The sequence below is a fragment of the Oncorhynchus kisutch genome, linkage group LG20 (assembly GCF_002021735.2).
Source record: "Oncorhynchus kisutch isolate 150728-3 linkage group LG20, Okis_V2, whole genome shotgun sequence".
In the NCBI taxonomy this organism is placed as follows: domain Eukaryota; kingdom Metazoa; phylum Chordata; class Actinopteri; order Salmoniformes; family Salmonidae; genus Oncorhynchus; species Oncorhynchus kisutch.
In genome coordinates, this window is record NC_034193.2 from 30,651,150 (window position 1) to 30,667,677 (window position 16,528).

The window sequence follows — 16,528 nt, forward strand, 5'->3', positions numbered from 1 at the left end:
CGGACCAACATAGCCACCTGTAGCACGGGCAAACAAGGGCGCGTGGAGAGGGCACTGTCTTTGGCACTCATAAGTACAGTATGTATTCACTCAAAATTATGTCTTGACTAGAAAAGTGTTTACTCGGTCTAGTGTACAGCATAATTACTGTTGGTCATCTGGGCCCATATTCATAAAACGTCTCAGAGGAGTGCTGATCTAGGATCAGGCCCTCCCTGTCCATATAATTGTATTCATTATGATCTAAAAGGCTAAACTGATCCTAGATCAGCACTACTTAGCTTCTTCTCTTCGCTTTATGAATATACCGGCCAAGACTTACTTCATGTCCAATACAGCAGTACTGTGTGTACTGAACTGAACTGTACTGTACTGTACTATGGACAATAAGTACAGTGGGGTATTGCTATGAGGAGGTCATAACCCTTAGGTGACCACATCACAATGTAATGAATGTCCAGACATGTATGGCTGAAGGGGGTGTAATCTGTAAATCACTATCAAGGCATGTGTGTGTGTGTGTGTGTGTGTGTGTGTGTGTGTGTGTGTGTGTGTGTGTGTGTGTGTGTGTGTGTGTGTGTGTGTGTGTGTGTGTGTGTGTGTGTGTGTGTGCACTCACTGTCGAGGCATGGGGCACAGACAGTCTGTGTTGCTCCACATGGCTTGATGACTCCCTCCCCGGGCTGGCACTGCTTGCAGCACTCCCCAGTGGTGGTGAACTTACCTGAGCTACAGGCCTCCTTATTGGCTAGAGCTCCGACCTGTCAATCAACAGAAAGTACAGATGAGGATGTTTGATCAAAAAACTAAGTACGAACAACAATAACAACAGACACATGGAAAGGCCAAACGCACGCACACACACACAAATGAAGGGAGAACACATGAGAGCTCACTGTAGACTCTAGAGCCATGAATGTGTACTTATAACACTTATAGAACACACACAAAGGCAAGGGAATGCACTGGTGGTTAATGTGTGTGTGTGTGTGTGTGTGTGTGTGTGTGTGTGTGTGTGTGTGTGTGTGTGTGTGTGTGTGTGTGTGTGTGTGTGTGTGTGTGTGTGTGTGTGTGTGCATACATGGGTGCATGGGTGTGTGTGTCTGTGTCTGTGTCTGTGTCGGGGAGTTGTTTGTGTGTGTGTTAGTTAGGTTGAATACTCTGGGCACTTCTTACACTTCTTAAACTAAACCCAATGTTCCTAAAATTGGTCCCTTAAATGCTACACACTCCATACGACCCTTAATCTCCAAAGTAAATCTTCAAAAAGAGAAGCAAAATGCATTTTGACAGTGATGCTAATGAGAGCTGACAAGAGAGCTCTCTCTTTAGCCCTTATGAAGGTAGCATGTTATGGTTCCGTACTTCCTCTTTCGATACAAGGAATTAGCCGAAATGCTAACTTTTTTAAGAAATCTTTTTAGCTTGCACCTTGGTTTGAAAGCAAGGTAGCATGTAGCAATAGCATTTTTTTCATTTGCATGGTTCCTAGGAATTAGCTTTTCCCTCAAAGAAATTGGTTTCAAACCACGGACCACAATTGGAGGGAGAGTACTGTCTCCATTTGTTTGAGCTGATTCTATGAATGCTGTATACTGGTGTCAGAAGTGGGATCCTGTATGGAAAATATTATAGGCTATTTAAAATTATTTTTATTGCTAAAATAGAAGAATGAACAAACTCATGTGTGAGCAACTTTATGCAATGTTAAAACAGGAGTAGAGAGGATTCTGGGTCCTCTGGAGTGAAGTTTCCCTTTCTCCTCCCCCAATACGAACTTTCAGCATTAGTGGGACAATGTAAAACTGACGCAGGATCAGTGTATATGGGAAACTTCACCCTAAACTATACTGGGGTATGCATGGTACGCAGAGTGATGTTGTTGACGGAAATCCAACGTACTCAGGTGTGGAATGTCACTGACAAGAGAGCTGCTCTAAAAAGACAGCAAATGTCCCCTCAGGCTTTTTGAGTTACTTACATTGATAACTGGTTTCATTTTTTTCATGATATACTATTTGAACCAGTTTGTGTGTGGAAACACACACACGCACGCACACACGCACACACACACACACACACACACACACACACACACACACACACACACACACACACACACACACACACACACACACACACACACACACACACACACACACACACACACACACACACACTGAGGGGACATTTGCTGTCTTTTTAGAGCAGCTCTCTTGTCAGTGACATTGTGTGTGTGTATCCACACCAATTTACATACCCAATGCATTCTCCCTTCAGGAAAAAGGTTGTCCGTTTCAGACTCTTCCCCTCTCCCTTGCTCCTCCTCCTCTCCTCCTACCCCTCTCCTTCAGTCCCTTGACCATTCCATTCTGTGCCCCATCCACCTCTAAGTCCCTGCTTGTCCCATTTAAACCCTCAGAGCTCAAGTCCACTGTGATGTGGTAACACTTGAGTTGACGGACAGATTACTTTGGAACAATTGACAGTTTCTTGAGTTTTGCTCAACATTCTATAGCGGGGTATTGAAAAATATATTAATTACATTGATAACAGGTTATATTTTTGCGTGATATGCTATTTGAGCAAGTTTTGCAATGCAAATGTTTTAGTTTACTTGTTAACCTGTAGTTGAAGGTAGTCATATTACCGGTATGTATAAAAACCACAATTGGACTTGCCAAAAATGTTCACAGTTCACGTTTATTGTCACTGAGCAATTTCCTCTTAGATAGGCCAGCTGCAAGGCCAGAATTGGCTATATTGTAAACATTTATGAAATCAAAAATGTGCTTCATGGTCTAAATTTAAGGTTAGGGTAAGGCATTATTGTCAGCAGTGTGGTTTGGGTTAGGGTTTGGGTTAGGTTTAAAATCCGATTTTGTGGCTGTGTCAGCTAGTGACCACTCTGTACAACTGCCTCGAGAACAAGATTTAAGATGAAAAATGTAACCTGCTCAATCTACTTGGCTGTGTCTCATATGGCACGTGCTACTTTTGACCACTATAGGGTATAGGGTGTCATTTGGGAAGCAGACCTTGCTTCTTCTGATTCAAGATTTCTTATAGCCTCAGGAATGGGTGTAGTACAACATGTTTCAATGGCCAAAAAGTACAGAAAGTCACACAAAGTAATTGTGCGCTCAGTTGGATTGGTGGAAAATTAGCTATTAGCAATTAGAAAATTCCAAAGGATACCTGGTTCATGACACAAGTGAGTCATTGCTTGACTTGGCATATAGTTCCATTAGTTTATCATTTATTGTTGAGTTTTTTTTTTATCAAGTCAGTTATCCCTGGAGAGTCAAGAGCACAAGGCTTGGAACGGAAAGTGTGGAACTCGAGGCTGTTCTCTGTCCCTCTCTCTCTCACACACACGCACAAACGAACACACGCATACAGTATGCACACACACGTACACTGATGCCCACACAAGTCTGCCAACCACACACACATCAAATTATTTTTTAGGGAACAAAACTTGAACGTTCCACCAAGCTACTATTTGAGTACATTTTCACTTGGATGCACTTAACCTTTCAACCTCAGCCTGTCAACAGCTGTTAAGCCATTTGACATTGACTACATCTACTACTAGGACAACAGTAGCTATTCCGGTAAAGCTGGCTTTAATTTAAAGGTAGCTACTCTCTGAGCCTTTATCAAATAACGACGACAAAGACAAGTGCTTTTAAATGTCAGGTAAATCATTTCTTAGTATTGGGAGCGGTTTGGGCATGTCAGTGTCGGTAATATGACAAATGTATGGGCTGTGTCCCAAATGGCACCCTATTCCCTATATGGTGCACTACATTTGGCCAGAGACTTAGGGGGTTCTGATCAAAAGTATTGCACAATGTAAGGAATAGGGTGCCATTTGGGATAACCGATGCTGAATCATCCTCTCTAAATGAGAAAGGGAACAAAAGAGAGAGGGAAAGAGGAGTGAAAGGGACTTAAACTCATATCAGTATTGCATGCGCCGAGGAAGCAGTGGAGGCAGCCTGGTCTCAAAGACTAAACGTAACATCCAGGACACTCAAATTAGTATTATGTTAATTTTGGTATGGTTATTAAGGCACAAACTAAAGGAGGGTGGTTGGTCGGGCGGTCGTATAAGGCAAACAATCCAACGGTTGTGTTTGAATCTCATCACGGACTACTTTAGCATTTTAGCTATTTTGCAACTTTGCAACTACTTACTACATTTAAGCTACTTTGCAACTACTTGGCATGTTAGCTAACACTTCCCTAACCCTAACCTTAACTCCTAACTCCTAAACCCAACCTTAACCCTAACCCCTAACCTAGCTCACGTTAGCCAGCTAGCTAATGTTAGCCACAACTAATTTTAATTATTTGTAACATATAATACGTATTGCAAATTCGTAACATATTGTAGTAATTGCAATTCGTAACATATCATACGAATTGTATACTGAACAAAAATCTAAACACAACATGCAACCATTTCAAACACTTTACTGAGTTACAGTTCATATAAGGAAATCAGTCAATTGAAATAAATAAATTAGGCCCTAATCTATGGATTTCACATGACTGGGCAGGGGTGCAGCTATGGGTGGGCCTGGGAATGCATAGGCCGACTCACTTGGCAGCCAGGCTCACCCTATTGGGAGCCAGGCCCATTTTAAAGTGGCCTTTTATTGTTCCCAGCCCAAGATGCACATATGTAATGATCATGCCGTTCAATCAGCTTCTTGATATGCCATACCTGTCAGGTGGATGGAATATCTTGGCAAAGGAGAAATGCTCACTAACAGAAATTTGCTAGAAATATTTTGGGTGTATGGAAATGTCTGGGATTTTTTATTTCAGTTCAAGAAACATGGGACCAACACTTAACATGTTGCATTTATACTTTTGTTTAGTGTAATTCATAACATATCATATGAATTGAATGATGGACAGCCACGAATGAATACAAACAATACGAAACATAACGTGTCATACTAAATGAAGGGAGACAGCTTTACTTATTACCCCTGAGTTCAGGTTGGTGGAGGATACACATGCACTGGCCTGCACGCACACACAATGCACAAACTGTGTGTACCAGTCGACACTGGACAGAAATTAGTGATGGAGTGCCTGTTCCAGGTTTAGTTTGGTCAAATAACATTTATTCACAAAATAACTGTAGCCAAAAGAGTAGAGAGTAAAACCTGGTGTCAGAGCATTTAGTATTATCCGAGACACTCCATTCAGAATTATATGTTACATTTCGTATGGTATGTATCAGTTTGTGGAAGTCCATCACCCATTTCGTATGATATGTTACAAATTACAATTAGTATTAAATGTTACGAATTTGAAAAACGTACAATATGTTATGACTTTTCAAATGTAAAATATGTTACGAATTCGCTAAACGTATGATATGTTACAAATTCTAGCTAGATTGGCTAGGTGCCAAAAAATTGGCTAGGTGGCTAACATTAGCTAGCTGGCTAACATTAGCTAGGCTTGGGGTTAGGTTTAAGTTTAGGAGTTAGTTAAAGGGTTAAGGTTTGGGTTAGGGGAAGGATTAGCTGAAAAAAGGTTAAGTTAGGGTTAGGGGTAAAGTTAGCTAAAAGGGTTAAGGTTAGGGTTAAGAATAGGGGAAGGGTTAGCTAACATGCTAAGTAAACTCAGCAAAAAAATAAACATACCTTTTTCAGGACCCTGTCTTTCAAAGATAATTTGTAAAAATCCAAATAACTTCACAGATCTTCATTGTAAAGAGTTTAAAAAATTTTCCCCATGCTTGTTCAATGAACCATAAACAATTAATGAACATGCACCTATGGAACGGTTGTTAAGACACTAACAGCTCACAGACGGTAGGCAATTAAGGTCACAGTTATGAAAACTTAGGACACCTTTCTACTGACTCTGAAAAACACCAAAATAAAGATGCCCAGGGTCCCTGCTCATCTGCATGCACGTGCCTTATGCACGCTGCAAGGAGGCATGAGGACTGCAGATCTGGCAAGGGCAAAAAATTACAATGTCCGTACTGTGAGACGCCTAAGACAGCGCTACAGGGAGACAGGATGGACAGCTGAACGCCCTCGCAGTGGCAGATCACGTATAACAACACCTGCACAGGATCGGTACATCCGAACATCACACCTGCGGGATAGGTACAGGATGGCAACAACAACTGCCTGAGTTACACCAGGAACGCACAATCCCTTCATCAGTGCTCAGACTGTCCGCAATAGGCTGAGAGAGGCTGTACTGAGGGCTTGTAGGCCTGTTGTAAGGCAGGTCCTCACCAGACATCACCGGCAACAACGTCGCCTGGCCCAGACAGGACTGGCAAAAAGTGCTCTTCACTGACAAGTCGCAGCTTTGTCTCACCAGGGGTGATGGTCGGATTCGCGTTTATCATCGAAGGAATGAGTGTTACACCGAGGCCTGTACTCTGGAGCGGGATCGATTTGGAGGTGGAGGGTCCGTCATGGTCTGGGGAGGTGTGTCACAGCATCATCGGTCTGAGCTTGTTGTCATTGCAGTCAATCTCAACGCTGTACGTTACAGGGAAGACATCCTCCTCCCTCATGTCATACCTTTCCTGCAGGCTCATCCTGACATGACACTCCAGCATGACAATGCCACCAGCCATACTGTTGTTCTGTGTGTGATTTCCTACAAGACAGGAATGTCAGTGTTCTGCCATGATCAGCGAAGAGCCTGGATCTCAATCCCATTGAGCACGTCTGGGACCTGTTGGATCGGAAGGTGAGGGCTAGGGCCATTCCCCCCAGACATTTCCAGGAACTTCCAGGTGCCTTGGTGGAAGAGTTGGGTAACATCTCACAGCAAGAACTGGCAAATCTGGTGCAGTCCATGAGGAGATACACTGCAGTACTTAATGCAGCTGGTGGCCACACCAGATACTGACTGTTACTTTGGATTTTGACCCCCTCCCCCCCTTTGTTCAGGGAGACATTATTCAATTTCTGTTAGTCACATGTCTGTGGAACTTGTTCAGTTTATGTCTCAGTTGTTGAATCTTGTTATGTTCATACAAATATTTACACATGTTAAGTTTGCTGAAAATAAATGTAGTTGACAGTGAGAGGACGTTTCTTTTATTGCTGAGTTTAGTTGCAAGTAAACAAAAACAAAACAAAAGTAGTAAGTAGATGAAAAGTTGCTAATTAGATAAAATGCTGAAGTTGTCCGTGAAGAGATTCAAACTCACAACCTTCGGGTTGCTAGACGTGTTGCGTTACATGCCCATCCGTCCACCCCACCATTAAGTAACCATCTGTCGTACGTAACCATACCAAATGTAACCTAACATACTTATTTGAGTGTCTATAATGTAATCGAGACGGATGTTGTTTCCAAGGTTCGCAGCTATACGTTGTGCATAAATGGAACGGGAAAATAAATATGCAGGATGAAACTGTGTATAGGCTATAATATATGCCATTTAGCAGACGCATTAATCCAAAGCGAAAGTCATGCGTGCATACATTTTACGTATGGTCAATTGATAGTCCCTGCTCAATATGGTCAATTGATAGACCCTGATCTGAATACACTTCATAATTACGTTGATATCATGTTAAATGGTTACTTTACGTGCGTGGTGGATCTGCGAAGAGGGTTGTCTCCAAATAGGCGAACAATAGGACGATGGGGTGGGTTTGACAGAGTGAATGAGGTTTTGGATGAAAGAGTCTATGAATGAGATGTGTATGTGTTAAAGTGTATGAATGAACAAACTTTAACATGTACTACAAGATGAAATTACTTCACCAAAGAAGCCTGTAGAAATCACAACTCGTAGCCTGGCACTCTAGCCTACCTGGATGCGCAAGTGACAGTGCTGTCGCACATACAGCGGCGTGAATATGCACGAGGTAGTTCAAACAACTTAATAAAAAATTGACCATGCAAAAACACAAGATGAATGTTACAGAAGTATATTGACACCTACCGCTCCGAGTAGAACTGTTAAGAACAGAGTACGCATTCTGAATCCCCGTCACTTCTTCGAAATGTATGTGTTTTTCCAATATGTCAACGGACTGAAGAGAAAAGCACTAAAAAATAAGAACATCATTTATTTCGCGGGTAAAGTATACATAATGTCCATGCATAAAAATATACGTCTCTATTTTATCCTCATACGTCTCGTCCGGCTCCAATTCTCTTATGTTTCCGAAGTCTCCAAAATAACTGAGTCAGTCCATGTATTGGAGTCACTGTATAATAATTATCCTCAGCAAGCAACCTGCAGAGATTTACTCATGCAGTAGCCTATGTTGCGGGGCAGTCCGGGCGCACTTGCGAGAGAACAGCCCACAGCGCGGAACAGAGAGATGTACAACTGATAGGAAGTATATTCTCGCTCCAGTGCAGCTTCTCATATGACAGCTGTGCTTGTTTTATGGACTAAGGGCACGCCCACCACTCCAACATACACGTTCTGTTTTTTTTGCTTTTACAAAACAACAAACCTGGAACTTTTCACCGCCTTTTCCCTTCCAGCGGCACGGTGGCATCTCTGCAAATGCGGCTATTTACATTTTTATTGTCTGATTAGATTATCGCCCATAAGTAAATAATTACAGGCTTGTGACTCAATTTTCCCAAATCGTCTATGCCAATTCACTATTGCCAATTGCGTAACAAATTCAAGTTTTAGGTCATTCAGTGCAGAGACAACTTTATCATAGGGGAATTGACATACTACGGTTATAGACTACTGTAGTGTATGCATACCAATTGTGACATTATTTATGGCCTTTATTCAGGCTGTACCTTTGTTATTGATGTTATAACAGGCACTTGTGTCTTGCCTAATGAAAGGAGACCTAATAAACGTGGTCTAGACTTTTTTGTTTGTTGTTGACAGGTATTGTCTCCATTTAGCCTCCTGTAAATGAATGTCTGATAAAGACTTCCACTAGAGGGCAACATAGGTTAAATACTCACTTGCCTTGGTGCACAGGTCAAATATTGAAGTGATTTAAAACACGTTTCAAGGTATTAAATACACAAGTTCTTCGTGAGTAAGGCATTACCAACATCATCGTAGGCTTACCTACAAGAAGACAGGTGCATACAGCACAGGTAAGAAAGTATTTCAGCTCATGTGCTGGTCAGAGCATCAATAATGTCTTCTGTGCACTATTTACCACGTGACCTTACCATAGCCATGCCTTTGAGCACAGAAACCAGATGTGTCAGGTACAACGTAAGACATTCTATTACACATCTGTATATTTACCAACAATTGTTTCATTCAACATCATTCCAGCTCAGAATATTTGCCCGTGTGGTTTGTGTTAGCTAATGTGTATTACCTGCGTGCTACTGCGAATTAACCACAAATTGGCCGATGGTCATAATACAAAAATAGGCGAGGCCTACTCAATCTTTAAAAATAAGGGCATTTTCATCTGAGAAGTCAAGTATCATAAGTTATCATTCCTTTATGCCCTACAAAAAGTATCTGCGTGCGATGTTGTTGATTGAAGAGGCTCATTGAGGTTGGAGCTGAGTGAAGAATATAGATGCAGCTGTGTGGCTTCACAGAAAACCCTTGAAGGACAAGGAAGTATTTTGATGCTGAAGGAAGAGGTTCAGGTTTCTTCCATGGGCCAATGGATGCCCGAACAGACTCAGTATCGATCCTGTAGCCTTTCAGGCAGTGTATCATCAACATCCTATGTCCAGCAGTATGTTGGATATCCTCCATAACCCACTGATTAATAAGGTAAAAGAGAACGTGTGCATCCAAAACAACACCCTATTCTCTATGTAGTCCACAACTTTTGACCAGGTTTCGCACGTGGTTTTGGTCAAAAGTAGTGCACTGCATAGGGAATAGGGTGCCATTTCAGACACATCCAATGATTGATTTGGAGTTCAGCCGGAAAGATAGTGTTTCCAATTCGTTTATCTTTTTTAGCAGGGTGCAAAGACCCTCGGAATAATAGGCTACATGCAGCCTACACCAAATCTTTCAATTGGAATTTGAATACGTCCAAAATTATTTTAGATGGGGGACCACAAAGCTAGGCAAGGGAGTCGGTGACGCTATGAAATCTATTGGCTAGTGATGGGTGCCTATTCGTGCTAAATTACTGATGCTTTATTGATCCAAATAATTATACACCTATTGACGATTGTCAGTACAGTACATCACTGATGTTCATGTGTTGATGACGCGTATAACTCAGGGGAGAATGACTGCCCCCTCTGATTGAAGCCAACAAGTTCAAGGCCGACCGTGGTACTGTAGGCATTGTTTGCAGAAAACAAGATACCCCATTATAGTGAAGGAGAAAATGTAAATCTTCGTAGTCAATCTTTGTGTAAATAAAATAGAAATTCAAAGACAATCATGGTACGAATAATTGCTTTTATTACACAAGATGTATGTACTTGAACAGATTTTAAAATCGCACACAGATAAGAATGATTTAGTAGCTGGGTGATTCTTCAACTAGGGGCACTTCTATGTCCTCGGGTCAAATTTGGGGATTTTATTAAAAGTAAAACAAATACAAATATTTGTATGTTAAGTTCACACTGGAATCACCCCATACTTTTTTAAACACCTCTCTATCAAGTATTTTAGCTACTTTTCAGGTGCATTTTATACCTTAATTTCACTATTTTGCCCTTGTCCCTGACCCAGACTTTTAAGCTTCTACTATGTTTTTCTATGAGAAAACATGAATAATTACACATTATATAATGTTATGTACCACAGAAAGAGTCAATTAAATAACATCTATATCAATATTTATTGTGAGTATGCCCTTTATATTGTTTTTTACACAAAATATACCTGTCCTTTGGGAGTGGTGTCATTTCCACCACTGAGGACAAATTCCTCATTAATCAAGTTTTTTCAAGAGAATGTTAATTTAGTTACCATGGAAACATATTGTGACACTGAAGCACATGGATGCAGTGGACAGTTGTTCCAGATGTGATGTCCAGACGTTTAAGAAAAATCGAGGTAAATGTTGCTTTGTGTAGAGAATATTTTAATTGTCAGTCATTTCCAAACAGGCCTTAATTTCTTTAAATTGTGGTAGAACTTTTGAAATGTTTTTATATTTTATGTATTTAGTGTAAACAATATGCTAGCTGTAATACTAACCAAAGCGTGCTTAGCAATCTGTCAATTTTCTCCAGACACTGTAAAAGTGTCATTTCCATCACAGTCATTTCCATCACAAACTTAAGTGTGGTGGAAATGACAGAAAGTGGTGGAAATGACACAAATCCATTATCTTACTCGTTTTAACATTTTTTTCTCTTAAAAATTTTAAACTTTAGGATTATTTAATCATGTTTTAAATTAATTTAATCTAGAAAATGCTCCAAGGTTTCACAAATTGAAAACTAAGTAGTATTTGTATTTATTCTTAGAATATGCCACATAAAACAGCACAGGTGTCACAGACATATAGAAACAAAATAGAAAATGATCCCATACGATACCAGGAACATCTGAAAAAAGACAGGGAGAGATACTGGAAGAAAAAAAGAGAAGGGAGAAGTGATATCTATCTCTGAGCTTACAAAGAGAGAACAAAGAAACAAGAGAAGGCAATGGAAATGGAACCAATGGAATAGAAGACAGACTTTAAAGAGAACGGTAGCAATGGAGACCTACCTATCAGGCAACACACCACCTCAGTCACCAGATGACTTGCAGCCAGAACATGAGGCTAACATACCTGCCCCTAACTTACCTGCCCCTGATGCACACCCTGATACCCTTTCCTCATCGTCTGCAACAAGAATGAGAAGTCGAATACTTGCTGGAAGGAAAAAGGTTGGAAGAGGTCGCTCAAAAGCATACAGAGATCTTAGTATGACAAACGTCAAACTTGATAATGCTTTACGGAAAGCTGAGAAGAAGAAAAAAGGTATGATCGACTGATGAACAAAATGGAGAGACAAGATTCCCCAAAGACAAAGACAAAACAGCAAATGAAGGGAACTCCGAAGAACTTGACAAGGATTTTATTGTTTCAAAATGCCATCATTGCAGAGTTAAAACAAAAATATAAAACAATGTGTAGTGCCAAGGTCAAACAAGTGGCTTCAAAAATGCTCAGGGGCAACATCCTGAGAAAGTATGGCCTGGTCAAAGCCACAAACAAAGAATTTGGATTTTCAGCAAAAGCAATGAGGGCAAATGAAAACAGGCCATCAAGTCTTCAATACTCAAGGATAAATCAGTGTAACAGAATTAGCACTGCCACAGAAGAGAAAATCACTAGATTCGATGAATGTGATGACAACAGCAGAGCAACAACAGGGGGAAAAGCGCTTCTTGAATGGCACATCACCTTTATCAGAAGTTTAAGAAGGAATATTCAGAAATTCAAATTTCCTACTGTGAATTCTGCAAAAGACGTCCTTTTTAGGTTGTCAAGCCAACAGTCCAGGATAGGGACACATGCCTCTGCAAAACCCACGCCCAACCTTCAGTTCATGGCGGACAAACTACAGCATCACAAAGTGATCAGCTGCAGCAACATTGAGAAATCCATTGAGTCTTTGTGCTGTCAGAACCTGGAGAAAGAGTGCATGTATAGAGAGTGCTGCCTTTGCCAAGCAAAATAGCTTAAAACATCTGACGTTGATGCTGGTGAGCAGACATGGTGGTTTGAGTGGGAAAACAAAGCTGAAGAGAGAGAGGAGAAAAACAAAGAGGGAAACATGGAGAAGTTCACTGTACATTTGACAGTAAAAGAAAAGGTATGTGGCACACTGCAGATTCGATTGGAGGACTTCTCCAAAGGATCTAAAGAGAAGTTGGGGAAACACTTGTACAACATTCGACACCAATACTCCAAACGGAGAGAATTAAAAGAGTATCTGGGGAAAGAGGAGATCATTGTGCATGTTGACTTTGCAGAGAACTACGTGTGTAAATGGCCAATGAGAGACGACATCATATGGTACAGACCACAGCATGTGCTTGGACTTGTCCCTGAGCCCCATCCAGCGACCAAAAAGCACATGGAGCTGGATGCCTTGGTCTGGGAAGAACTTAGCTCTCTTTCTAAGCCTTAGATACACTTGGAAACTCACTATAGAGTACATACAAAGCAGGGCATAAAATCATACTTTAAATAAAACAAGTGTAGCTGTAACGCAGTGTGGTTAGAGTTCATGTTATTTTAATAAGGTAACTCAACATGAACAGAATACAAAACAATAAACGTGAAAACCGAAACAGTCCTAACTGGTGCAGAAAACACAAAGACAGGAAACAACCACCCACAAAACCCAACACAAAACAGACTACCTAAATATGGTTCCCAATCAGAGACAATGACTAACACCTGCCTCTGATTGAGAACCATATCAGGCCAAACATAGAAATAGACAAACTAGACACACAACATAGAATGCCCACCCAGCTCACGTCCTGACCAACACTAAAACAAGGAAAACACACAAGAACTATGGTCAGAACGTGACAGTAGCTCTCAATGAACTCTTCCCTCTATATATGTGCTAGAATGTCTATTTGCAGCATCTCAGTGTAGTCAAGGACAGGACATTGTTCTCATGTTGAAAAGGCGCTAGTTCCAGTTTTTTGGAATGTTACTTTGTCTAGTAATGAAATGTTTAACAATGGTTGTTGTTCAATATGTTTGCAATAAAATATTGTTTTCATATGTGTTTTTTTTACATAGATGTCATTTCCACCACACCTTGGGATTTCCATCACAACCCATATTTTTTAGTTAAATTAGTATATTTTGTATAATTTACATATATTTATTTGTTTTAGACATGGAAATCATATGGTTGTTATCATAATCTCACAAAAAGGTTGGGTGGAAATATCTTATTTTTCATTATAAATAAATGCTTTCAGCTGTCACCAAGGCAAGTTTATACATTCAGGCGTCGTGTTGAATTATTAATATTAGGAAAACCTTAAAAATCACTTAAAATAATATTCAATACAAGTTCATGTACAAATGTATTAGAAATCCATTATAAATCAATTGTATGATATTTCATTTTCAACTAAAATGAATGTTTAATGACGTGATGGAAATGACATTTGTCTATGGCTGTCTGGGGAAAATGACAAAAATATATACATTCCTGAATAGTACGATCGCAGCAATTATCAGATACCGTTTCTAGACAAATCAAAGACAAGTACAATACTGGTAAAATGGTGTTTGAATCAGTTTTAATTTCTGAAAGTTTGCACTGCCAAAGTGCCCGAATTTGCAGAATCACCCAGCTAATGTCGGCCTTCAACTTGAAATACTCAATGAGAGGGGGCCAGCACTGAGCTAGCCTGCAACATCACTTCCTGGAGTAGCTCAAACTGCTCATGTTACTTCTCCATAAATCTCCTACATAAGACACCATCTTAACCGGCTTCCTCGGCTTCAAATGCACCATTGAGTCTTCACAAGCGTTTCGCTGCACCACAAGCATTTCGCTACACCCGCAATAATATCCGCTAAACATGTGAATGTGAGCAATACAATTTCATTTGATTTGATTTGACATATTCAATGAATGGTGTCACTTGATCGATGGCTTTGTCCATTCATATATAGTCGTCCATGACCTATCTTCCTTGTATTTTAGACTGCTTCCAGCGTATGGAGAGAACACTCAGGAAGAAACGGCAGTTGGATGGACAGCATGACGAACAGACATGTTCAATACTGCACAAATGTGGGGGTCCCTGGGATGGGAAGGGATCAAATTTAAAAAAATTCAAATCAAATGTTATTTGTCACATACACATGGTTAGCAGATGTTAATGCGAGTGTAGCGAAATGCTTGTGCTTCTAGTTCCGACAATGCAGTAATAACCAACAAGTAATCTAGCTAACAATTCCAAAACTACTACCTTATAGACACAAGTGTAAGGGGATAAAGAATATGTACATAAAGATATATGAATGGTACAGAGCGGCATAGGCAAGTTACAGTAGATGGTATTGAGTACAGTATATACATATGAGATGAGTATGTAAACAAAGTGGCATAGTTAAAGTGGCTAGTGATACATGTATTACATAAAGATGCAGTAGATGATATAGAGTACAGTATATAAGTATACATATGAGATGAATAATGTAGGGTATGTAAACATTATATTAGGTAGCATTGTTTAAAGTGGCTCGTGATATATTTCCCATCATTTCCCATCAATTCCCATTATTAAAGTGGCTGGAGTTGAGTCAGTGTGTTGGCAGCAGCCACTCAATGTTAGTGGTGGCTGTATAACAGTCTGATGGCCTTGAGATAGAAGCTGTTTTTCAGTCTCTCGGTCCCAGCTTTGATGCACCTGTACTGACCTCGCCTTCTGGATGATAGTCAGTGTGTTGGCAGCAGCCACTCAATGTTAGTGGTGGCTGTTTAACAGTCTGATGGCCTTGAGATAGAAGCTGTTTTTCAGTCTCTCGGTCCCAGCTTTGATGCACCTGTACTGACCTCGCCTTCTGGATGATATACTCATCTCATATGAGTGAACAGGCAGTGCCGTCTCAAATCAAATCAAAGTTTATTGGTGGCGTACACAGTCTAGCAGCTGTTCTAGCAGGTGCAGCAAAATGCCTATGTTACTAGTTCCTAACAAGGCAGTAAAATGTGAAACACAAATAATAATTTTTTTAAATCTTGAAATGTTAGATCTAATCCAACTAACAACCCAAATAGCACTGTAACAGTAATCCAAATGCAATCTATACATATATACACCAGATGAATTTACACAAAATATACTAGCAATGATATGTATATAGGTAGATATAAGAGAAAGCTATCTCAAAAATCCAGTATATAAATAAATATGTGGTGTGTGTATAGACAGTGTAACTAAAATGCAATGTACAGCAGTAGAAAAACTTGTGATACAAAATCCCATGGCAAAATGTATAGAATTGCAGAAATGTAGCTTCCGGACCCGAGTTATCTGGCCACTGACCTCCTGAATGCCTGTTCCCTCCCCAATAAACAGATGTGCGGTGATTATTTTGTCACAAAATGGCTGCCCTGTTTCACCCAGGTGGGAGCTACACATTGGTGAAAATGGTTAGGTACCTCAAATGGCTCTTAATTACCATACAAATGCTATTCATTATGATTCAAAAGTGTTACAAGAACAACCGCTAGCCACAGAAAGCCATAGTCACCAAACCCTCAGTGTCCATACTACATTTCATCAACCAGACCTGTCTGAAATACATACAGTATAATCTTATTTAGAGTGTATATACTTGTTATGTTTTCTCCCAAATTGCAAAATAAGATAGGAATCTAAAGAAACGTTATCAGAAATATTGGCTGTATATACTGTGAGGTATAAGATGTAAGCAAATAATCAAATCAAATGAAACTTTATTTGTCACATGCGCCAAATACAACAAGTGTAGACCTTAACGTGAAATGCTTACTTACAAGCCCTTAACCAACAGTGCAGTTCAAGAAGAGTTGAGAAAATATTTACCAAATAAAAAATAAAAAATACATTTTAAAAATAATT

General features: G+C 40.1%; 1 protein-coding gene across 1 annotated transcript in view; it reads right to left on the reverse strand.

The window, feature by feature from the left end:
• ngfrb (nerve growth factor receptor b) overlaps positions 1-8,380 on the reverse strand; it is a 71,030-nt gene extending 62,650 nt beyond the window's left edge. Inside the window, exons 1-2 of the mRNA XM_020453353.2 lie at positions 7,958-8,380; positions 620-761 (exon numbers count right to left, since the gene is read on the reverse strand). Of these exons, the coding sequence (XP_020308942.2) occupies positions 620-761; positions 7,958-7,993 (178 nt within the window). The 5' untranslated portion in view covers positions 7,994-8,380. The remainder of the gene's footprint in view (positions 1-619; positions 762-7,957) is intronic.
• Positions 8,381-16,528: the final 8,148 nt, after the last annotated feature.